Source organism: Lissotriton vulgaris, chromosome 4_1 (genome assembly GCF_964263255.1).
Source record: "Lissotriton vulgaris chromosome 4_1, aLisVul1.2, whole genome shotgun sequence".
NCBI lineage: Eukaryota > Metazoa > Chordata > Amphibia > Caudata > Salamandridae > Lissotriton > Lissotriton vulgaris.
Genome location: NC_141691.1, coordinates 857,327,191 through 857,352,121, shown reverse-complemented (window position 1 = coordinate 857,352,121; position 24,931 = coordinate 857,327,191). Strand labels below are relative to the sequence as shown.

The 24,931-nt window shown below is 41.0% G+C and overlaps 1 protein-coding gene across 1 annotated transcript in view; it reads right to left on the bottom strand.

The window, feature by feature from the left end:
• Positions 1-24,931, bottom strand: part of LOC147722670 (cadherin-9-like) — a 976,253-nt gene that overhangs the window by 723,852 nt on the left and 227,470 nt on the right. Inside the window, exon 2 of the mRNA XM_086965167.1 lies at positions 23,944-24,257. Within this exon, the coding sequence (XP_086821293.1) occupies positions 23,944-24,165 (222 nt within the window). The 5' untranslated portion in view covers positions 24,166-24,257. The remainder of the gene's footprint in view (positions 1-23,943; positions 24,258-24,931) is intronic.

Below are 24,931 nucleotides of genomic sequence, written 5' to 3'. Positions count from 1 at the left end.
TGACAAAAATTCTTCACTATTGTTTCAAAGTTTCCACCCTATGACACTGAAAAAGCATTTGCCTACTTCGCAATTCATAAGAATAAAAAGAATCACTTCCAATGAAGTAGAGTTGTTACAAAGTTTCCAAGAACAAACAAAAAAGTATCAAGCAAGAGGCTATCCGAATGATGTACTACAAACATCGTTAAACAAAGTGGCTAAACAATCTCGAGTCAGCATGCTGAAAGAAGTGGCAAAAACACAAGAAACCAAAACAGTTTGTGTATTGAAATTTTCTACGGATGCAACCAAAATCAAAAGAATAGTGAATAAACACTGGGGACTTATTCAACAAGAACCCGATCTAAAAGGTCTGTATCAAGAAAACATAACTTTTGCTTTTCAAAGATCAAAGAACATTAAAGAAATGTTGAACACACCTAAGAAACTAATTATGACCTATCGAGGCATGCAAAAATGTCAAAATTGCACCCACTGCGGCAATGTAATCATTGGAAATCAATTCACTCACCCTACCAAAGGATATCAAATTGAATTGAAACATAACAGTACATGTGATACGATGAATTGCGTGTACGCCATTAAATGTCCGTGTGGAAAAACCTATGTAGGACAGACTGAAAGGAAAGTGAAAAAACGCATAACTGAACATAAGAGTAATATCAGACTCATGAACTCAAAATCCACAGTGGCATGTCACTGGCTTGAAGCACGTCATCAAATTTCCCAGTTAAGATATACGGTCTTGGAGAGAATCCTTCCACGCAACGACATGGATCCGTCTAAGCAAAGACTTAGATGCGAATACTATTGGATTAAAAAACTTAATTCAAGCCACCCGATTGGGCTCAATGACAGAATCGAACATTCATGTTTTTTATAAGCATCACAATTCATGGGTTTGAACTATATCCTAGACCCTTGATGTGTTCATTAAGGTTCCACAATCCATTTGTATGAATGTATTGTTTTTCATATTATTTGCAATTTAGTTTATTAGTTGATATGAATACCGTCACATCATTGTTATTGTCACCATTTTATGTGCAGATACCACTTATACTTCCTGGTTACCGCATTTACATCAAGATTTGCCTTAGCGTAATCAATCCTTACACTTCCTAGAAGCCGTAATGGAACAGGTCACATGACGAGGGTCACTCTGCCGTGATTGGAAGGCTTTCCGATCACGTGCACGGAACTGCATTTCATAATAGATGCTTAGCTTTGGCGCGAAACACCGAGACGCCGAATTCAGGCATCAGACCGGACGGTCTTATGTAAGTAACCCAGAATCGAGTGTGTACAATTATATATCGCTTTTTAGCATTGCGTTTATAGGAATTAATGATTGTCATGACATTTGCGCTGTACTTGTTGTGTATAATTCAGGAGACAGTTTTTATGGTAGAGTGGTATCATGTAAACGAGTTGAATTCAATCATGACACTAATGTATGTTTCGGTTTAGACGTTTATATTTTGCGTGTCTATTGGCAAGGTGAATTAACAGGTCCTGTTTCTTTTCAATCCATAGTCCCCTGACGAAGGGTCTGTTGGAAAGACCCGAAATGCATTGGGTTTGCAAGATGTATTTCTAAACCTGGTATAATTATCTGCTTGAAATTGGAAATAAAAGCACTATACTACGGAGATTAACCATGGACTATTGATTTATGATACATGGAACAGTTTATGTATGAAATTATGTAAAATACAGAGAAGAAACCTATGAGTTTCGTTGCAAAACAGCGCGCTCAGTTGTAGGAGGGAGTCCCCCTCCTACTCCACGTTTTGAGTTTGCAACAAAAGCCTAGGTGCATCCCAGGTAAAAAATTATAAAGTAAGATGTCTTCAGCTAGATTGTCAGAGGAAACACTTTATTTTACAAGAGTCTAGCATTGAGTTTTACATTGATTAAATGGTGTATGGTGCAGGTGTGTAGAAAATGAATTAAGTTGCTGCAAGATGGTAAAAATCCCAAAATAATATAGAATATAAGAGGTATTGATCAAACATTACTCCATTCTATATTTTTCCATTTTAGCTGTTTCTTATATTTTGGATTTTTTGAAGCTGTCTGATTTTGAGTTCTTATATGGTTTAGGCAGAAATAGATAGCGTCTGAAAATGTTTTTTTTCTTAGGCCGTTCACATACAAAGAGTGGCAAGGAGTGAAATGAGACATGCATTAAGGGGACAAATCTTAAGAAAGTCTCTGCAGTTACAATGTTGAACATCGTATTTATTTATTTAATTTGAATTAATGCGATTTTATATAGCGTGCACATTACCCGAAGGTGTCAGAGCGCTTTACATAAGAACCAGTTGCGATACATAAGGACTTAGGATTACATGAGTTACATAAAAGATACAAACAGAAAAAAGTGCAAATGTACAAGTTGTTAACCCCTTTGATTCTGGTGACAAAGCCAGCTCGTCATGGGCGTTACCTGCGCTGCGCGCATGACGAGCTGGCTTGGTCACTTAAGGCTCTTTTTTGAAATTTCAGCACACAGCGGGAAAACCCGCTAGCGCGCATGCGGTTAAAGTCACACAAGGAAGCGATACAAACAGAATTTTTTTTTGCAAATGTATAAGTTGTAGAGTCAGTCGAGGAAGAGATACAAATGGATAAACTTTAAGAGTCACATAGGAATGGTAGAGAGAACAAACGTCTACTACATATACTAGTGGTTAGAGTTATCTCTATACACATATATATACAAATAGTTGATTTTCTCAGGTCAAGACCCAAAAAACTAGGAGAGCAGAGTTCCATTAAGTGGGGTCGGAGGGGGGACGCAGTCACAGCACCAAGGGAGGGTGGGAGGGATACAAGGGTATGGTGAAAAGGCAAATCAGAAAAAGGAAGAAACATTTGAGGATCGTCAAGGGGGAAAGGAGGGAAAAGGGTAAAGGACGAGGGAATGGACAAGATGGCGGGTCAGGGTCCGGAGAAAAGCATCCGAGAACAGCAGCAAAATGGTGGGCAGGACAAAAGAAAAAAGTAAAGAAGACCATGAGAGTGACCCAGTGAGTATGAATTAATGTGCCAGAAGAAGTCAGGGGGGTACATAGTTCAAAAATCAACGTCAGGAAGGGAGAGGAGGCGTGTAGGCTTGGGTTCACTGGAGCAACGCCGAAGACAACCAGCCGGTCGTGGCTCCCGTGCCCCCACACATGGGAAAAGTTCACTGGGGTCTCCGAAGTTGATGACGAGGCGAGGCATAATCCAGGAAGACAGCCTGCAAAGGTAGGCAGCGAGGCGGCGGTGAGACTGGCAGGCAGCCGGTGGGGGTAAAGCTGTGCCAAGGCTGGTGCCACCCTCAACAGCAGCGACTCGGACCGAGGCAGAAGCAGAGAACAGCAGCTGCAGCGGGACATGGAATGTCTTTCTCCAATGTCCAGTTGGGTAGGAGACGGTCACGGCAGAACCCATGCCAGACTCCCCAGTAGCCGAACCAGGCGGCTCCACTGGACATCAGCAAAGATGCCTCGCCGTCCTGGGAAGAGGGGAGAACACTCCCCAAACCCGTCCTTCATCATCCGGAGCCACATGGAGGAGCTGGAGCAGCAACGAAGATAGATGGGCACAGGAGGAGGGTAAGCTCTGAGTGCGGCAGAAGAGTCCGAACGAGAGGCATCAGCGGTGTGGGAATCCATGCCCCGATGTCCGGCTAGGTAGGAGACGGCAGACTCCCCAAGTGGCTCCACCCGGCATCGGCCATGTCTTCTCTGTGTCCGCTGTACGGGTACAGGAGGAGAAGGTGCGAAAAGGGGTCATTAGGGGTTAAAAGGTCCGGCGCGGCAAACACAGACCGGGAGGTCCCGGCCGGAGCACGACCAAGCACCTTCTCTGACACTATATTATTATTACTATTATTATTATACTATTAGTATTATTATTGTTGTTATTATCGTCACATAAGCATTGAGGTATTTTATCATAATGACATCTTTCTCTGTTCCATGGGAAAAGAATATAATTATGATTACTATATTATTTTGTATTACATTCCAATGTAAATTCACCTAAATTGTAAGTGTGAATGTTTCACTTTTTCTTGGTAAATTTGCACAAATATCAAGTATACATCCAATAACGTGGCACTGTATACATTAGGACAACAAAGAAACATTTATTTCACCTCTGAATGACCAAAGTGTACTGAAATTGGCATGAAATAGCAATCCATGAATCACTGGCTTCAAGGTAAAAATCAACCATAAAATTTGACATTTATCACAAAGTATCATGCCGAGCGCATAGATAAAGAAAATTGTGTTCGCCTTTCTCAGGTTGCATCTCATCACCTGACTGTTCATTCCTTAGATGTCTTGACAAACATGATTACTCCCAGAGATGGGTCTTGACCCCATCAGATGAGAAATACTGTTAGATGAGAGTTCTACCACCCACACGAATGTTATTTTCTTTGCTGTTTATTGTGTGATGAAAACAACATATTTGCCTCGACAGATGCTTCGGGATGAAAGTTTTAAAAACAAACATAAATCTTAAGCAACGGTGTGTTTAAACAGGGAGAACAAGAAAAATGCAATATTAACCACTGCAACATTGGAAATGAATCATTAAATAATGAAAAGCATAAGAGAAGGTACTTTTTAAAATGTTCAAATTATTTTGCTTGGAGTTTCTATGTGTAAAGGCAGTTTGGCGGTTTGTATGTACATTTAATTTTATAGAGGGTTTTATGTTTTCTACTTTCGAAACGCCTCACATGGTATAATATCTCAAGACTTCTTTACTTCATTGGTCGGAATGTATTCAATACTTTAGAACTTTGTGTACCTTTATTACTTTCAGGGATCATAGCTGAGGCAGTTGAACGATTTCCCCTAAAAATGCAGTGATATGCAAGTTATCAGTTTTGAATTACAGTAAGGAAGGCTCTGGCTTCAATCATTAAGAAGCTCAGTAAACTGGGGGCCATTAACCGTGCAGTACTATCATTTGTCACCTGCAGCTCCTCGAAATGACAGAAATATAGCATGAAGGCCTATATATAAAAATAACTCATTATTTCCTCTTACATGCAAATCATTTATTCTGCACATGACTTTTTTTTTATCTTGGCTATTCCTGCCTATCAATTGGTCCTGATTTATAATGTTTTTTTCACAGTGGAAGAACCATTTCTGGCTGGGGAAAAATGGACTAAGAGAAGAATGGTTTCCAAGTTGTAGATGCAAGCCTAAGTGTGTGAAAACAGATTTGATTTGTTTTCATGTGGAACTATACCCTGAAGATGAACACACATTTACACACATAAATCAGAACTTGACAATATTGGGCATTCACAGGAGTGTGTAAGGGGAAAGGTAAGGGAAAACACATCCCAATAATGCGGATACCCTCTTCGGCGTAACGTCGTCTCTTTCTAAAAAGTAAAAATACATCCCTAACACTATTTACAATTGAAGTAATTTTTATGAATGGCTTGGTGTTTAGGTAGGAAATAACTCAATTGTTCACTGAATAAAAAAAGAAAATTTTGTTAAAAATTAAAATGTTTACAGATTTTTATTATTATACTTTAGGGCCTAAGGGCCTGATGTTCATAAATTTGGGTAACAGAAAGTGGTAGCAAAGTGCTCATAGACTTTTTGCAACCAGTCTGTATTTTTGCAGTGCACCTTATGTATTAGTAGATTGCATCCCAAAATCTACAGTCACTGGGGTTCAAAGTGCCCTTCCTAATGTATTCTTATCAGGCAGGTAACTGTTTGCGCATCATGGTAATTGGTTAAAAACACAGTGATGGTGACCTGCAAGGAAAAGCAGACCAACATCCCTGTGTTTGCATTCCCAAGTGGTAAATTTTTTTTGAGTAACCCATGTTCTTTAGGAAGCCAGTGCTGCTTAAAAAATATATTTTGAGTGAACTACGGCCTGTCCCCCCTCTCCGGAGTCACCAAACACATTTCATAAAGGTCAAGCTTTTCAATGTAACATCTTCTTCTTTGCAAATATGTTAAAACCTTTTTTGAGAAGTCAGTAACATTTCCATGGTTTACAATGAGAATTGTTGCTATAAACTATAGATTAATTCTATTTTCACTCAAAATTTGGCGGAACCATCTCTTTTCAAAACGCCTCGGCATGACTGATCCTCAACGTACCACGCCATAGCAACATCACCCCTGCCTAAGAAACCTGCACTGGCTCCCTGTCAACTAGAGGATATCCTTCAATCGCCTCACCCACGCACACAAGGCACTCCACAAGACCGGCCCAGCCTACCTCAACAGACGGCTCTCCTTCTGCATCCCCAACCGCCAGCTACGCTCCGCCGGCCTCTCACTCCCCACCGCCCCACGCATCCGAAAAACAACCACAGGTGGGAGACCCTTCTCCCACCTCGCCGCCAAGACATGAAACACCCTCCCACTGAGCCTACGACAGTCCCAAGACCTGCTGACCTTCAGGAGGATACTCAAGACCTGGCTGTTTGATCAGTAGCGCCCCCCCGCAGCACCTTGAGACCCTCACGGGTATGTAGTGCACTTTACAAATGATTGATTGATTGATTGAATTCATGGCACTTTCTAATTGCAGTTTGGAATGGAGTTAGTACATTACAAAAAGTTATTTTTCAGTTGCAAACCTTGTGATTTAGTGTGCCCCAGGGTTTGCCAATGCAAAATGGGTTTGCCAATGCAAAATGGCTTGATACATGAGGCGTTCCAAAAATTCTAAAGGTTGAAATATTTCAGGAATGTTGAAGACACTAATGACCTAATTGAAGCTTTGCTTATGAGTCTTACATAGAATGATACATGCATACATTTCAACCTATGGTGGGAGATTTCGTATAATATTTGATTTAGTTTAACAAAACTTGGTTTACATTCTACGAATTGCAATAGCGGCCTCTCCTTGAGAGCAGAGGTGCATCGCCCGCCATTAAAATGCCCCCAAAAGCCCCCTACATGGAAAACAAAATGATAATAAAATTACAATTTTATTTGTATCCACCTGATTCAGCAGCAGTGAGCAAGGTGGGTTGTCTGGGCACTTTTCAAAGTGTGCATGTGTCTATGGCCGGTATCCTTGCGAAGGCCAGTCAAGCATTCACACTTTAAAAGCTCTAGAGCAAGTGCAGGCCTCCAGTGCCCTTGTGAGTGGTAATATAGGCTGCTCCTCCCAATCATGGCGTTTCTCTCCTGATGGTTGTGAGCAGTGCCAGGAGTAGTTAAGGCAGTTGGTTGGGGCCCGCGCTGAACATCGTACTGCTGCAGCAGGAGGAGGATGTGCATTGAGGAGGATGCTGTGTTGAAGGTAAGTGCTATTTATTTATAACCACCACCTATTTGCCCACCCCATCACTCCCCATAGATCACTGCCATGACTAATGAATAGGTGGTACCAGTCATAAGTGCCACCAAATAATTACCAGGCTAAGAGAATTCTGTCTTAGTACTAACAAAAGGGGAGTGTGTTTTCACTTCATGTTTTTTATCTTCTAATAAATTCGAGTCTTCTAAAAAATATTGTTTATACACAATCCGATGGTTCAATCCAGCATTCAAGTAACACATTTTTAGTTTGAGAGAGAGGTAACAAATTAAAAGTACAGTTGTAAAGATCTGCATGTCTTCCCAGGATTTATGGTATTAGTACCAACCCCAGTCTGGTTTCAAGTATGGTCACAGTTCAATAGCTAAGAAAGACTATTTTCATGTTGTAAAAGGAGAATACCCTAGCTTTACACAATGACCGCTTAAAAATATGACTATCTTTTCTCCACAACAAAATTCTATAATTGCATAGGGGCTGATTCTCAAAGGCAAATTTGTACTCCTGCATTATGATTGCACATACTTTTAAAAGACTGAGAACTACCCCAAAACATCTAAAATGGGAACAAAATAGGACTGCTCAGGGAATATTCATATTCAATTAGTACAACGAGAAAGGACTGTGTTAATAGGGAGTTAAACATTTCAAGGCCAATTTACAAAGTAATTTGCTTCTTTGGTGCCACTTCACTCATACATGACTGTGTGAATCAGCCCCATAAAGTTTAAGGACCTGATTCACAAAGCTTCTACTGTGACTTACTCATTTAGTACTCCAGGATTACACCTGCATTCTCGGAGTCAGGCCGAACTAAGGGGCATATTACCAAGGGTGGCGATATTGAATTATCGCCGCTCTAGGGGCCGTTTTCGGCCGTTAAGCGACGATAATTCCATCGCCCTATTACCAAGCTGTCGTTAACACCAGTTAGCGACAGCTTGTAGGCGATAGCAAGCAGTTTGGGGCCCGCTTTGCATGTCATCGATATTTATCGCTAATGACTGCAAAGTGGGCATACCCAACCCGTTAGCGACTGACAGCAGTCACTAACATCGCTATCGCCTATTAACAAGAAAGGCGAAGGGATGGAAATATTCGGGCTTAGCGCGAATATCGCCAAACGCTAATGCCTGCAAATACCAGTTCTTAGCCATGTTATCCAACGGGAGGTGGATAACATGGCTAACAGCATTTGCACGCTAATGCATGAACACCGCTGGTTTTCCAGCGATATTCACGCTAACGCCTGCAATATTATCGCTTTTGAGATAAACGTTGGTAATAGGACGTTATCTCAGCGATAATATTGGGCGAATCGCGGCGTTAAAATAACTAACGCTAAGCTCAGTTAGCGATAAATATCGCTAACTGTTGGTAATATGCCCCTAAGTCAAGAGTACTTGCGGCATTCTCATGGAATTTAGGAGTAAGTCAGGAGTAGGGCAAGAGTATGTTTCATCTACTTTAAGCAAAGCTTTTGTGAAAGAGGTGTAGTATATCTTTACTTATTTTAAAAGGCTGATCGTGTTTAGAATTAGATTGTTGTTTTCAAGTACTTGACTTAGGTTAATGGCAATGGGAAAGCCCCCAACTATAGCATAATATGATATATCCTGTGAAGAAAATATGTTCAGGATTTCCTTCACTATAAGGTTAATATGCTGATGGAAATCCTGCACATTTATTTTCTACAAAAATAATCAATTGACCAGAGGATCATTGGTTACCTCACCAAATAGTTCAGGCCATTTGGGTGGTAACGGAATAAGGAAATCTGGGAGCACACTAAAATTCATGATGGATGCATGGGAACGCCCATGTTTCACCAATGGAATGCCCTCCTAATGCAAGGTAACGCAAGGCGGCACTATGCACTCTCTTATATTTACTAAACTACGCAAAGCTATTCAAAAAGTGGCTTTTGTGGCTTGGTAAATGCCAAAAAGGATTTTGCGCCAGGCTGCACCACAAAAGTGATGCAGCCCCAATGCAAAACCTTACTGAATCTACCCTTTTGTCTAGTTGAGTATTTTCTGACTTTAAGGCTGTCTCTAATGTTATTCAGCAGACCAGACAGTCTCCTTGAACCTTCCTCTATAGATTATTTTCTGAAGTTCTGATTAACTCCTGTTGGAAAATTTCACCCCAAAAACTTAACCGGATATAAATTGCATTTATGCCTGTGTTGTGTATATTCCTGGGAATTGGATGATTTTTAGTTTTATTCATTTTGTTATTTCTAGTCCAAGATGCCTGGATTTTCATCATGAGAAATGCTGAAACATTGCACCATAGAAGAGAAATACAAAAAATGTTGAAAGATGTATTATGAAAATTGACTAGCATGATGTACTTTGCGCAAAATAGTGAAATACCGTATATTTTGGAGGTACTACTATAAACGCAATTTAAATATCACGTTTACTACTGTGGTTGGTGACTTACAGGTTTGCCGCACATTCATTGCTCACTGGATGCATAATAGCTGACATCAACTCAACTCTGATAAATCAGAAATTCTGTTGCTTGGCACTTCTTTCCCACAGGATGCCATGAGACTTTGGCCTGCTGATAGGAGCCAGCACCCACTCCATCCATTGTGGTCTGGAATATGGGGGTGCTGCTGCATTCAGCTCTATCCTCCAAACCCCAGGTTCAGGCCACTGCTGCCACCTGTTTTGGCTTTTCAAATCACAAAGGAAGTCACTGAAATATCTACCTCTTGACACCTGAAAGGGGATTGAACATGCACCAGTAATCTCCAGGCTGGATTATGCCAATTTACTCTCTTTGGGAGCTCATTAGAACCTGCTGACGCTGCTTCAGTGGGAACGGAATGCAACAGCTCAGCTCATCTTGAACATCCCAAAAACACCCTCTATTAGGCATTGTCTTAAACACTTGCATTGGCTACCGGTTAAAACCAGAATCACATTCAAAACCCTCATGATCACACAGACAGCGAAATATCAGAAGGGCCCAAGCTACATTCAAGACAAGTTAAAAAATCTACCTTCTAGGGTACTCCGCTCATACAACCATAACTCACTGCGTGTTCCTAAAATTCGGAAAGCCAGATCTAGGAGCAGATTTTTTCCTTTCTGACCCCCGCCTCTGAAAGACACTGACACCTTACCTTCATACCATCTCGAGCAAAAGTCTGTTCAAAGTTCAGCTAAAGACCGTTTTGTTTAGCGAGATGTATATTTGTGCCTACTCTACTTACACAAAGCGCCAGGACTCTACTTATAAAGCAGCAGTTGTGCTACACATTCACTTCTTCCATCCATGTGTTGTAAATGTCATAATATCATAATTATCTTATTAAAGTTACTCTCTGTTAGAAATGGGGTCTCTGGTTGCCAAGGTTGTTCCCTGTCCAAGTGTGGACCCTTCCTTCTAGTCATAGTAAGGGGCTTGAACTTCTAAAAAAACCCTTGCTCACCCCCTTTTTAGCTTCGCACGAGCAGTCAGGCTTATCTCAAATGCAATGTGTAAAGTATTTGACATGCACATAACACCCAGTAATACAGTGAAAACACGACAAATATACACTACACCAGTTTTAGAACAATAGCAAATATTTACCCATGTAAAAAAAGATTTAAACAATAGAAATCCAACATTCAGTAATCAAAAGAGGAATATTGCAAAAATAGACTTAGAATACATTACCTTGAAGTTGATAGCTCAGTCCAGGGCTATCACAGCGTCTGAACAAACAAATCCAACAGATCAGGCTGAATGCTGCGTCGTGGGACATCTGGGGTGTCTGGAAGACCCTCAAACAGTATCTTGGCAACTAAGGGCATCACAGACCTTGTGAAGAGTTCCAAAGAGGTGGCGTTGTCAGTTCCAGAAGTCAGTGCAGAAGTCGTTGGGCCATTGAAGTTGCATGCGTGGCAGATCAAACTTCGTGAGGTTGAGGTCAGGAGCACTGTCGTCAGGGCTGGCATTCGAAGTGGAGCTGTGCGGCATGCAGTGCCCTTAGGTTGTAGTGCAGGCAGTGGCTCAGGGACAGTGTTCATCGGCAAAGGTGAGACCAAGGCAGCAGTGCAAGCAGCTACATCATCATTGCTGAAGCGCTGTCATTGGTAGAAAATCAGGAGTCGATGGCGCCGGCCTCGGTAAGCCAAGGCTGTGGTGTGGTATGGGGCAGTGCAATGAGAAACATACGAGTGGTGCCCCCAGGCCACAGTGCAGGCAGCAGCGTTGATGTTGGAGTGGAGTGGCGTTGTTGGGGATGCTAGGGACTTAATGTGAAGCAAGGTGGTGCGGAGTGCAGTGCCCTCAGGTCACGTGCAAGCAGAGGCTCAGTGGCGGTTTCGGGTAGTGTCATTGTGAGACCAGGGTTGTGGTGCAAAGCGGGGCAGTGCCAACAGGCAGCGGCATCCTTGATCCACAAAAAGGGGGTGAATGTTTGATTTGCTCTACATTCGGACCATCATCTGCGTATCTTTTGCTTTCTCACCCTAAGAGCACCGGATATGCCCAGACATTGGTCCTGGGTTCACAGTGCCACTGGATTCAAGCTAGCCTGGCTGATATGGGGTGTTTCCCCGACCGGACCCAGGATGCTTGTTTCCAGTCCAGTCCTAGGCAGTTCGGTCTAGACTGTTTCCATGAGACACAGGCTCAAGACTGATTTACATATGGCTGGGTCTAAACTGGGGCGGCATGGTGTGCAAAAGAATGATAGATTTAACCCAGATCTATTGACTGGGGGTGAATGTTTGATTTGCTCTGCATTCTGTCCATCATCTGTGTGTCTTTTTCTTTTCTACCCAGTGGTGTCTTTGATGGCATCAAGCTGCTTTTTCAAATGTGGCTGCTGAAACAAGCAGCTCCAGATGCGGGTACCCAGAGGATCATGAAATCTTTGATGTTCCTGAGACTTCCAACAGGAGGAAAGCTCTACTTCAAGCCCTTGGAGAAACTTTTGACAGTAGGATTAAAGAAAGTTCCCTCGAGTCCTTTCAATGATCAAGACAAAAGCTGCAACTGCATGCAAACCCAACAAAGCAACAAACAGCAAAGGGGCAGTACTCTTCCAGGTAGCTCTTCCACCTCTTCTTCTTGGCAGGATCCTTAGTCCAAAACTCTTCGAAAGTTCTGGGGTCAGGACCCCAATATTTATACTACTTTTCCCTTTGAAGGTTTGATCCCTCTTGCTCAGTAGAACCCAGTTCAGTCCTCTCTAGTCCAGTTTCACTACAGAAGGTGGAGACAGCAATGTGCAGAATAGACACAGCCTATTCCGGAGCCAGTGAAAAGTTCTCTGACCACTCTCAATGCAGAAAGGTCTATTCAACCTGGCTATGAGTCACCCAGGAAAGAAAGGGTGCACCTCAACCCACCTTGTGACTGTCTAGAGTGAATGCACATCCCAAGGTCCTGTCACTTCAAAACTAGACGGTGAATACCCAAACAGGCTGAGGTATAAATGATGGCTCAACAGGAAAATACCCGCTTTCTAAATGTGACATTTTCAAACACAAAATTTAAAAACCACCTTTACTAAAAGATGTGTTACTAAATTCTGAGCTCAGGCAACCTAAACTCCATTTCTCTACCTTTTCACAATTGGAAGTAACACTTGTAATATGTTACAAGGCATCTCCACTGATCACCTATGGGAAAGACAGCCTTTCAATAGTGAAAAATGAAAGGCATAGTATTTCATCAGGACATGTAACACACACTACTACATATCCTACCTTTTACATACACTGCACCCTGCCCCTGGGGCGCCCTTGGGCCTATCTTAGGATGAATTACATGTAGGTCAAGAAAAGGTTAGGGCCTGGCAAGTGGGTGCATTTGCCAGGTCGACATGACAGTTAAAACTACGCACAGACACTGCAGTGACAAGTTTGAGTCACAGTTGAAAAAGGCTACTTGTGTGAGTGGCGCAACCAGTGCTGCTGGCCCACTAGTAGCATTTGAGTTACAGGCCCTGGCACACTCAGTGCACTTTACTAGGGACTTACCAGTAAATCAAATATACCAAGTATGGAAAACCAATCATATACATTTTACAGTAGGGGAACTTGCACTTTAGCACTGAATAGCAGTGAAAAAAAGTGCAGAAACACTAAACCAGAAAAATCAAAGTAAAAAATAGGAGGTCTAAAAGCAAAAAGTCAGGGGATAAACCTGCCAAAAATGTCAAGTCCAACACACTCTAAAGTGCATTCCTAAACAGGAACAGAGGACTATTCCATTCAAATGTTAACAGATGGCAGAAGTAATATTGAATTACCTGCATACAATGCAGCAGCGAGAGCATATAATGAAGTGAATATCAATAGACACATCAATGTTAATAAACAGAACCTAACTCTCTAATTTACTTTAATGCATGTAGGTGAGATCGGATGAGCACATATTGATAGGAATCATTTTGTGTAGGCTTAATCATTACCAGATTCATCCCTAATTGCTGATATTTTAAATAAAAGTTTGGAAATTAATCATCTCTAATTACTATACATCATGGCTGTGCACAAAACAACATTGAAACTGTTCTCATTCATTTATCAAAGACAATATTAAATTGTAATCTATATCTGGCAATGTTGTCTTGGTACAATGGCTGTGGATTTACAAGAATAATTGGTTTCGGTTTTTAAAGAAACGCATAAAACTGTTTGTGAAAATCTAATAATAAATACATCTTTCATAGATCAGCTTTATATTTGATTTTTTTTCTGAAATACAAAAATGCATATCAATGGATTACAAATGTGTGCTTAGCAGAAAGTAGAAATAGACCTCCTTCCTGCTTTCCACAAGCAGAATAACAGTTTGAGGCATGACATCCCTTGTTTCTATATTAATGTTTCATTATATTATGGAAATTTGGACGAACACCAGACATTTTAGGGGGATAATGTTTAGTCATCATGGAAACAAACCAAATCAGATGACAAAGACATCCACTTTTCGCAAGGTGGCTGCCAGGCCCAAATTGAGGCCTAGTTAACAAGGGTCAGGAAAACACTTTTATCCATAGTAGGAAATTGTTTATAAAGACATTAGTATTATATCAATGTGTACAAGTGTGATCGGGTGAAACACGAAATTTTGCACATTACAAATAATGCACAAAAACATAAATGTACAAAAATCCTTAAAATTCTTCTGCACAAAAACATTCCAGCCATAAACAGAAAGGAGATGTGTGGTGTTCTGTACCTTAGTATTAAGGTGAGGATGCAGGATTCTCTGAGCAGGTACCATCATCACCATGGAATGTGCGGTGGCTCTGGAAGGTGGGAACTTGATGGTTGGATGCTGAAGTGGGTGGCCCTGCTTTTGGCCGTGCATGTGGTGGAGGCCTAATAAGAAGTGTCTACAATAAATTAATTGTTGGATAACTTGCTGCCTCCACCTTGTACTTTTACATTTGGTGACAAGCGCTTTGTGGATCTAGATACCTACAGCATGGGACTTTGTTCATCATTGGATCTCAACACAATTGAACTGCTATTGAGTGCAAACTCGCCAGCTGCTGTACTTCCTGAAATTTTTTCTGATATTGGTGCCGCTTTCACCACTTGGCTTACATGGACATTTAAGGTGCGTTCAACGATAATTAGAAAAGCAGCTTATGAGCCAGGAAAGCAGTCAGCTTGAGGGCAGGAGCATGAACATGACTTCTGCACTTTAAAAGCTACTCTGCACGTCCGCTGCAATCTTCAAAAGGAGGTGCTGTTGGAGACGCGCTGTGACGTTTCTATGTGCAGTCACCTGTCAACCTCTCTTGGCTCGCAGACATTGGAGACGGAGTAGTTGCTTAGGAACTTCTTAATATACTCTATTTTCATTGGAGGCAGTGCGCAGTTCCCTTCAGTCAATCTTCTGATGTTTGAAAGGGCGGTCATTCGGCAACATCTCTAGGCTTGCGGACATTGGAGGCAGCGTGATTGCTAGCTACCTCTTTACTAGCCCCTTTTTCATTGGATGTGGTCCGCTGTTTATGGGTAATTATGCAATATTTCACAGAGGGGCAGTCTTAAGGAGCATAACTTGATGGCATCAATTCAGTGTGTGACCTCAGGTGGTTACGGTTGTTGGGTGAACTGGAGGGCTGTGCTTCGGAGTTGAGAGGGCTGAACTTCTGAGCGCTGAGCCAAAATATCTGTGTAGGTCAGGCTTGAGCTGTACTATGAACTTTACAGCTCTGCCCTGGTGAGGTGTTTTGCACGTTGATAGAGCATAAAGAAGAGAACACACCTTCAATGGTGCAAACTGTTCTATTTTTCTGACAGCTAAATCTAATGTTTTGCCTTGCATGATTTTGAGCCAGGGATCCCATAAACTTCTAACTGTTGTAGTGGTTAAATACTTGATGCAATAATTATTAGTCTGCACCATGCAGAACCTCACACCACTACTATTTTTTCTTGCGTCACTTGGTGATCAACCGGTTTCATGGTTAAAATGGAAGAAGGTGTTCAGTCCCTATGCCAGAGTATGTGGGACATCACTTAGCGCTGAACGCAAATTGGTGTTTCTTATGCGTTGATTGGGTACGAAGGGTCAAGAAGTATTGGACCACCTTCCAGATCTGTCAGATTCTGATGCCACAAACTTTACAAATTTGACGTTTTTCTTAGAAACTCTGACTAGCATTATCTTCCTGAATTGAGCACAGTACTTGAATGTTATCAATTTGGGAAGTTGATGCAAAGGCTAGGCAAGTCTGTGGAGCAGTATGTGAGAGCTTTTCAGTTTGGCTTTAACGTGTAATTTTGAAGGGACCAGTGGAGAACGCCCGATGGATCTGCTTATGTTGGGGTGTTTCTTGGAAAAAGCAAAGGAAAGCATGTGGCAGAAGGACAATCCTTCTTTGCAAGAAGTACACACAATTGCGAAGACGCATCAACATTCCAAGGCATGCCTGGAGATCATTAGAAATAGCAATGATAGCACTGGGAAAACTAATAGTCCTTCGGTAAAATTGGTGCAAGATAAATCTGTTAAAAATACGTCAATAACCCTGTAACTAAGACCACTAAAACCTTTGCGGGGAAGTGTTTCAGATCTGGGAATGCTGGCCACTTGGCCAATTCAAAATATTGTCCCGGTGGAAGATTATGTGCAACGTTTGTGGAAGGAAGGGCCATTTTGCAAAAGATTGCTGATCTGCCAACAAAACAAAGAAAGTACGTGAGGTTGGGTGTGCTAATGATGATGATAATGACAATGTTGATGGCAAAGGTTGGTGTGCCTGATAGCCACTTTGAAAATATTCTTGTTAATGTCAAACCTGACAAAGTCTTGTTTGACCCCGGTGTAAAGATAACGCTTTTTCCAAAGACGTTCTATAAACGGCATCTGACAAATAAGGAAAAGTTAGTAGAACTGCTTGTGAGACTCAGAGGGTATGGGGGTGAACCAATTAAGGTACTCGGGTACATTTGGGGAACTATAGAGTTTAAAGGCAGTATGATACCTGGTAAAATATATGTTTCGATTAAGGGGGATTCCCTCATTAGTTGGTTGCACCAACATAATGTATTAATTAACCCTAATAGGTATCCCCTGGTGAGGATCAGAGATGCTCCTATAGGAGGGACAATTATAAATAGAGTTGATGCTTGGGTGGAAAAGTTTACAGAGGCTTCAGGAAAGTTTTGGGTTGTCTCAAGGAAGATATGCACTTGGTAAAGTTGAAAACTGATGCATTGTAAAAGCTGCCAAGAGGCCTTGTGTCCAAATGCTAGTAAGGGAAAGCATGAAAGTGGAATTGGATATTTTGGTAGATAATGTGATCATCCGAGCTGTTGAAGCATCAGAGTGGGTCGCACCAGTGGTGTTTGGATTGCACGCAAAGCCAATGGCGAGGCAAGGCTTTGCATGGACCTGAGAGAAGTAAATAAGTTGGTTGTTGTGCACAATTGCCCGCTTCCAAATATTAATGACATGTTATGGTACCTAAAGGGTGCCAAACATTTTTCCTCTCTCGATCTCATGTTGACTTATCAACAGATTAAGCTTACTCTTCTTCCCAGGAACTCATGACTTTGGTAAATCTCCCTAGCACCTTCAAATTTCTCAGGATGCCATGTGGGTTGGTTTCCACAGCATCAGTTTTTCAAAGAGCCATGGAGGTGATTCTGAAAGGTGTCCAAGGGGTAAAGGTTTACAAGGATGATATACTTGTGTATGCGACTGATCAGGGAGAGCGCAATGAAAGGTTGTGTAACATTAAAAACTGAGAAGTGTACATTTAATTAGTCTGAAATAGATTATTTGGGCCACCTAATCATGGGATTAAGCCAAAAAATCCGTTAGTGTGTGCCATCAAAAATCTACCCCCTCTTCAGGACAAAGATGAGTGAGTGAAATTTCTGGGGATGTGTGAGTTTTATGACAAATTAGTGTAGAAAAAAACCACGTGCATGATGGCTTTACTTGACTAGTAATTTGTGTGGTGTAGAAAGTCTGAGGAAGAGTTTAAGGACATTAAGGTGCATCTGAGTTGGGCAATTTTGACTCTGGTTATGACTGATGCCATTTCAAGAGGATTGGCGGCAGTTTTAATTCAGAGGGTTGGCAGTCTTGACAGAATCATCATTTTTATTTCAAGAGGTTTAAGGGGTGCTGAGATCAATTACTCAGGAAATTACTTTGGGGACCTAAGTTTGTGGTCAAAACTAATCACAAATCTTTAAAAGTAGTGTTCTCAAAGAAAGGAATTGCCTTGGCCTCTCATCGCATCCATAAATGGATGGTTGCTCTTCAAGAGTATAATTTTGAAGTGTCTTGTGTCCCTGGATTATGCAACATTCAAGCTGACTGTTTCTCGAGGGTGTGTTACTCGCAGGAAGATGATGGTGTAGAGGATAGAGATTATTTTGTAGGATAAGATTTCAATGAAGATGGGAAGGTTTATCTGGTGATTGAAAGGGTCATCCAGGAGTCCGAATGGGAGAAGGAACTCTAGAAATATGAGATATTGCAGAAGATGGTGTATATGATTTTGGGTGGTTGGTGTTCCAAAGGGAGGTGTGATCAGAAAATTCTAGGGGCATATTAACAAGGGCTTTATTTCCGCTTTTTGGCTTTAAAAGCCAAAGAAGTGGAGATAAAAATATCGCTATATCAACAACAGGGTGCTAACATGCAAAATCGCATGTTAGCACCCTTTTTCACTATGCTTCCCTTTGCATTTCTAATGAGGTGCAAAGTGGGCGTTCCAGAGCAAAATAATAGGAGAAATGTCGCTAAGCGACATTTCTCCTATTATCAAGCTTCACACTAACCCTGTTAGAGACAAAAAAAGCAGCGCTAACCACGGTTAACGCAGCTTTTTTCCGTCTGCTAATTTTCTGACTTAGCCATGTAATCCAATGGGAGGTGGATTACATGGTCAAGTCCACCATGGGCTATCAACAAGGATATCCCTATCCTTGTAGTTTTATCACTGCATTACTAACGATAACCTCCCAAAATGCTGCTATCGCTGGATTTTTTATCACCTAGGCGGTAGTGTTGTTAATAACGCGATAACCAGGTGATATTATCCAGCGATAGCAGGCGTTAAAAAAATTAACGCTAAGCGCCCTTAGCGTTAATTTTCCCTGTTCCTTGTTAATATGCCCCCTGCAGTATTGGCAGGTAAAAGACGAATTGTGTGCTATCAATGAGTTGCTGTTAAAAGGTAACAAGTTGGTTCCACAGTGTAATATCAGGGAAACGTTGGTGGAGTGTGCTCAAACTAGCTATATGGGCATTTCAAAGAAAAAGGAGAGAGTTTATGAGAATTCTTGGTGGCCTGCAATGGATTTGTTGATTGAGAGGGATGTGTGAAACTGTTTAGAGCGTGTAAAATGTGATAAAGTACTTAAATGTAGAACTCAGTCTATGGTTATAACATAAGAGTGTGCCGGGGCTTGGTGTGATGTGGCATTAGACATTTTAGGTCCTGTCAGGGTAAAATCGTGTGAAAGGTATGTCATGGTGTGTATTGAGAAGCATCCTTGGTGGCCAGAAATCAAGACTGTAAACCCGGTAGAGTTCATATAGGTATTAAAGTTTCTGGAGGAACTTTTTGAGAGGGAGAGTTTTTTTTCCTCTGTGCTCACTGATAACAGCATCCAATTAGCCTCTGAAGTTGTGGAGACCTTTTTGAGGAATAGAGGGATCAAGCACAAGTAGGCAGCATTTTACCACCCAGAAACCAATGGGGTTGTGGAGTGCTTCATTAAAGTGCTTACGGAAAACCTTCAGCAGTCCTGGGTGTGTGGGCTTGAAAGGGAAAGTGAAAAAACAAGAAAAGTGTGAGAATATCATTTAATACTGCACTCCACAAAGGGGAGTCTCTTCTTTTCAATTGTTTAAGGGGAGGGTTCCATGTTGTGAGACTGTTCCTGGGTGAGTAACTGATATAGGGAGAATATGGATGAAAAGGTTGGTATTGTTGGAGGATGGAGAGAGAGTGAGAGTCTGAAGAAGGAACAGGCAGGAAAAAACTCTATTACGAGAGAAAAGATGAAAAGGAGACTGCGGTACAAGTGAGAGAATGGGTTAAAATCAAATCTCCACGCTTAGAAGGGAAGCAGTCTGAATTAAGTCAACCATTCAAATTAGTGAAATGGTTTCAAAATGCTGTAAAACAAGTGCACACGGGATATGGTAGCCACATTTTTTCTGTGTAGAAGGACTCGCGTGACTCACTTTTGGGTGGCTCACTTTTCGATCTGCAAGTGAAACACAGGATTTGGTCCTTGCAAGTTCCTGGGAGATCTCAAAAGGTTCAGGCATCTCTGATGAATCATAATGTGAGACCTCAACCGGCTTGAGGAAAGCCTATATGACTAAGTGATTATGGATGTGTATCTACTTGTAATTAGTTGTGTAGTCTTTTGTTGCTTAACTTTAGGGGATACATCACATCTTATTTTTTTCTTCTCTACACTTTGTCTGTCATTTGTATATAAGTAACTGTTTTAGCATACTGAGGGTTGGTTAGGTTGAAGGAGGTCATGTGGTGTTCTGAACCTTGGTATCCAGGTGATGATGTGAGATTCCCTAACCTGGTACCATCATCACCATGGAATGTGTGTTGGCTCAGGAAGGGGGGTACTTGACAGTTGGATGCTGAAGTGGGTGGTCCTGCTTCTGGCCAAGCGTGTGGGTGAGGCCTAATAAGAAGTGTCTACAATAAATTCATCATTGGATAGCTTACTGCCTGCGCCTTGTACTTTGACAATATGTAATGTGCCGGGAGATATTGGAAATTTGCTGCTACCACTAACAATGCTTTTCATCTCGGACATCAGGATGAACAAATACACCAAGATAAACATACATGCCATGGGCTTGTGTTATTCAAAGGAAAAGACCACAAACAAACCAGAAAGTTGTAGCTATATGAAGGCAAACTGGTAGAGGTGACTGAGAATGAGTGCTGAAGGGGCATCTGGCATAGCATAGCCAGTATTTTGTGTAATGTAAAATATATGTTCACAGACACAAATAAATGGTTTACTGCTAGATGATATAAATTATAGAGAGAGATATGTATCCAGCTAACATACATATGCTGCTTGTCAGTTGAAAAAGATAATTTCAAATTATATATATTAAGAAATTAGATTTCAAGATTTTTGTGTTCCCTAACTGTTACATCTATACGTGAATATGAATTTTAATTATCAATATAATTCAGTTTCTGTAATATGTTATTCTCACATCTGACATTTTCTCATGCAAACTATTGAGGTTTCCTGCTTCTAGAAACAGTGGTAAAATGTGTTCATAGACAACAGTGGAACACATTAGAATAAGGAGCAAATAACAGAGAAAACCTGGCATTTGCTTTAAGAACTGTGTTGGCATGACATGAAAAGACAGAGCAGAACATAACAATGTTTTAGTATTTGAACACATATCTCAAACAGTGAAATTGTAGTAATTCATCTAATAAAAGATAAGCATAGGAAATAAAATGTATTCACATTTTATGGCATTATAACATGCACATACATTAGAGAATATTGATTTTAATAGATTGCTTTTTAAGTACCATTTGTTCTCTAGGAGAAGAAGCATAGTAATTTTTTCTTGTGAACTAAAGGCCTCATGTACTAGGGTTTGAGCATTCACAATCCCTAAGCCCATTTAACAATTCAGCAAAGGTTTTCTGAATAGTCAAATGTAGTAAACAAACTAAAGACATCCCTTCTAAATACTGATTCCTCATGTTATGCATTAATGGTTTGTGCAAAACATTAATATTTTACCACTGCCTCAGAGGAGATGGTAACCCATTCATAAACCAGAGGACGGGCCCATTTGACCCTTCTCCTATCTGAATGCTACAAACCCCGTTTTTAGGAGAGGGCATTTTTTAGGAGATGGCAGTTTGCCAAACTTTTCATTTTTAATTTTTTTTTTATACTCAGACCATTTTCCTTTTTGGATAATAGGCAACATTAAAACAAATGATTGTTTTATTTCAAAAACAATCACAAATATGGTGGTTTGATGATCCTATCAGGCCACCATCCCTGTGATTGTTACCAATTGTAGTGGGCCACAATTTGTGATTTGCCCAATAAATATTAATGAAGTAGGTTAAATTGCAACCCACTACGATTCTGTAGTTTGTGAACCTATCTCTTAGTACATAGGTTCATTCGCAAAATACATATGCTTTCAGTAAACGTCAGAGTGCAAATTTTACCAAATGCATTTTTTGTCCATGAGGCCCTACGATTCCTGGATAAAGTTAAATTCACCGGCTTTAACCCGTTGACCGCGGTGCGAATTCCGCGTGGTACGGGTGATTTATTGAGTGGGCATGGTTTGGACGGCCCCCGGCCGTCCTCTGCACACGCCCTCTGTGAAGTCAGATGGCCAGGGGCCGTCCGACGCACCGAACGGGTTAAAGAGCGACTTACTCTGTCTACTTACGTTACCATTTGTGACTAGAGCTCTGCATGAAAGCAAATATAAACAGGACTATACAGGATTTTTCATTTTTAATTTTAATTTGTTGACTACTGTGTGCATTTGATAAGAAGGTCCCTTACGCTGGTATGTTTAGATCAGAAGTAGATCCAAAAGATGCATGGGGCTCTGCACCAACCTTTAAACATATTAAATGCACATAGCAAACTCTGCACGGTAAGGAGTTCAGATTTGAACTGTTTGTTAAAAAATTCATCCTACTCTAAAAGTCATTCTTAAAAAAAATCTACTTTGGAACATAAAATCAGACTTTTTTGGAATTGAGTCACTTCAGATGACGTTCACTCACTCTTTTGCTCTTATCACAAGCCAGCATCTGCAAAAAATCTTTGTCTCAGACTTTCAAAGGAGGGATGCTTCTTAGTAACCACTTCTTATTAGCTTGCGATTCAGCAAAGGATCCTCCTCTGCCATTGTAAGACCCCTGTAGCAAAGTGGAGGAAATCTACCTTTTCTATAAGGCCACACCTGAATTGTTTGCGTTATTTTGGATCCTATTATTGCTGGCATTTGGACTCTGTGCCCTGTGTCACTGCCATTCAGTGCTTCATTTCATGTGCTCTGGGTGTAAAATAGTATTAGTAAAATTGATTTCACCCTATTGGTTTATTTAACTTTCCAGTAAGTCCATGTCATGAACGTTAACTGCCATATAAGGTCCACAGTCAGGCATTAACAAACGACTCATGGGCATCGAAAAATCACCCACACCATTACAGCTGCAGCCACTTAGTCTGGCAATCTTCAACAATCATGCATTCTGAGATGCATCATTGGGGCAGACATCCTGGAAACTTTGTAAAATAAATCATTGGGGATTAGAAAAGCTCTTAGCACCGAGACTGATATGTCTTAGTTCTTTTGCGTCATAAGGACTGAAAACCCTCGCACAGAATTAACACTTCCAGGGCAAAAGAAGCTGTATAAGTTAAAAGAGCATTATAGCTAGTATTTGATGCCAGTTGTTGGACTTCTACCATTTTGATTTAGTGTGCACTAAATCAACTAATGCTGAAGAAGAAGAAGGTCCTGCTGGAAGATCGAACCGTCCTGACTACTAACTACAGAGGACTGGAACTACTCTCCAAGGGATAGATGGCTAATCTGCTGTTTAGGTGCACCAGAGACACAAAAACCAGATCCTGCTAGCCACAACCACTGGACCCAGTAGAATTCCTGGAAGAAACAATTCCTGATTGGCTACCATTCGAGAATAAATCCTGAGATGAAAACTTTGACTGGGACGATCAGTTTATCCAACTACCACTCCATCGCATTCAGCCTAAAATTGTGCCTTGGTACTAACCAAACACAGCACAAAATGTTTTTTAAATGTGGGCCACAGTATATAAAAAAAGAATTAAAGCTGTGAGCACAATCGAGGCCAGGTCAGGGCATGTGTGGGTGGGGTCGGATACATAACTAAAACGAACAAATTATTCTGTAACTTTTTCAATAGATCCCTCCCACTTCGACCTCTGATTACAAGTGTCAATTTAATTTACTTTGTGTGAGAAACACGCAGTTGACAGTCTAGGTCACAAAAAAAGCAGAGTAATACAGATTCTGTAGAACCTGAATTAATGAAACACGGTATTGCCATTAGCATGAAAAGCGACAAATTCTTACCTTGCCCACGTACTGCGTGTCTGTACCTGTGTACTCCTCCAACAAAAAGAATTGGTTCCACATCCAACCACGTTTGCTGCGCTGCAGCACCTTCCCGCCTTCTTCAGAGAGCACCTTCAGGCTGTCAATGTGCTTGCCAGTCTTTTTTTGAAAATATATGGTACGGCCCATATGAACCATAAAGGTGCAGATGATTAATGGCAAAGACAAGCAAGTCCTCATTATTTGCAAGAGCTACACGGGGATGTTAGCTTGCTACTGTGTCTTTATCGGAGTCACAAATATTCAAATGTTGTATTCCACTTCGGAGTAACCTGTGAAAGGGATGTGAGAAAAGCATGTTTCAGCATGGACTTATTCACAATGAATGACCAGAAACAATACTGCCCTTAAAGGGACATACATTTGACTTAAAGCAATGACTTGCTTTCAGATATATTTTAATACAATTGAACCAATAAGATTAGCACTCTACCCACAAATGTATAAACATTTGTTTGATCTGCAAAACAATATCACTTAGACCATTACAAATATTTCATTCACCTTTCAAGAGCTTAACTAGGTGACATGTTATGGAAAGTTGGGATTTGCAAATGTGATTTAACTTCATCTCCAGTATCTGAGAATTCGTTTGTACTTTGATCGCGTTATTTGTAAAGAAATGTTTTGAACAGGTTTCGGTCCGAAAAGAAGTGAAAGAGGGTATTTCCGATGGCTGATGAAAACAAGCATTGACAAATTATATTGGTCTTACTCTTTATAAGTGAACATATTTATTTTTCCATTAGAGAGCCCGATTTTGTGTGTGTGTTTATGTGAATATTTAAATCCTAGGGTCTGAGTAATTGATTAGATAAAAAAATTGATAACTGAAAGCATGGATAGATGAATAGGGGAAGGCTTTATGCATGGCTGGATAAATGCATGGGTGAGTGAAGGCATAGATGGGTGGCTGAATGAAAGGCAGGTGAATGAGTGAGTGCAG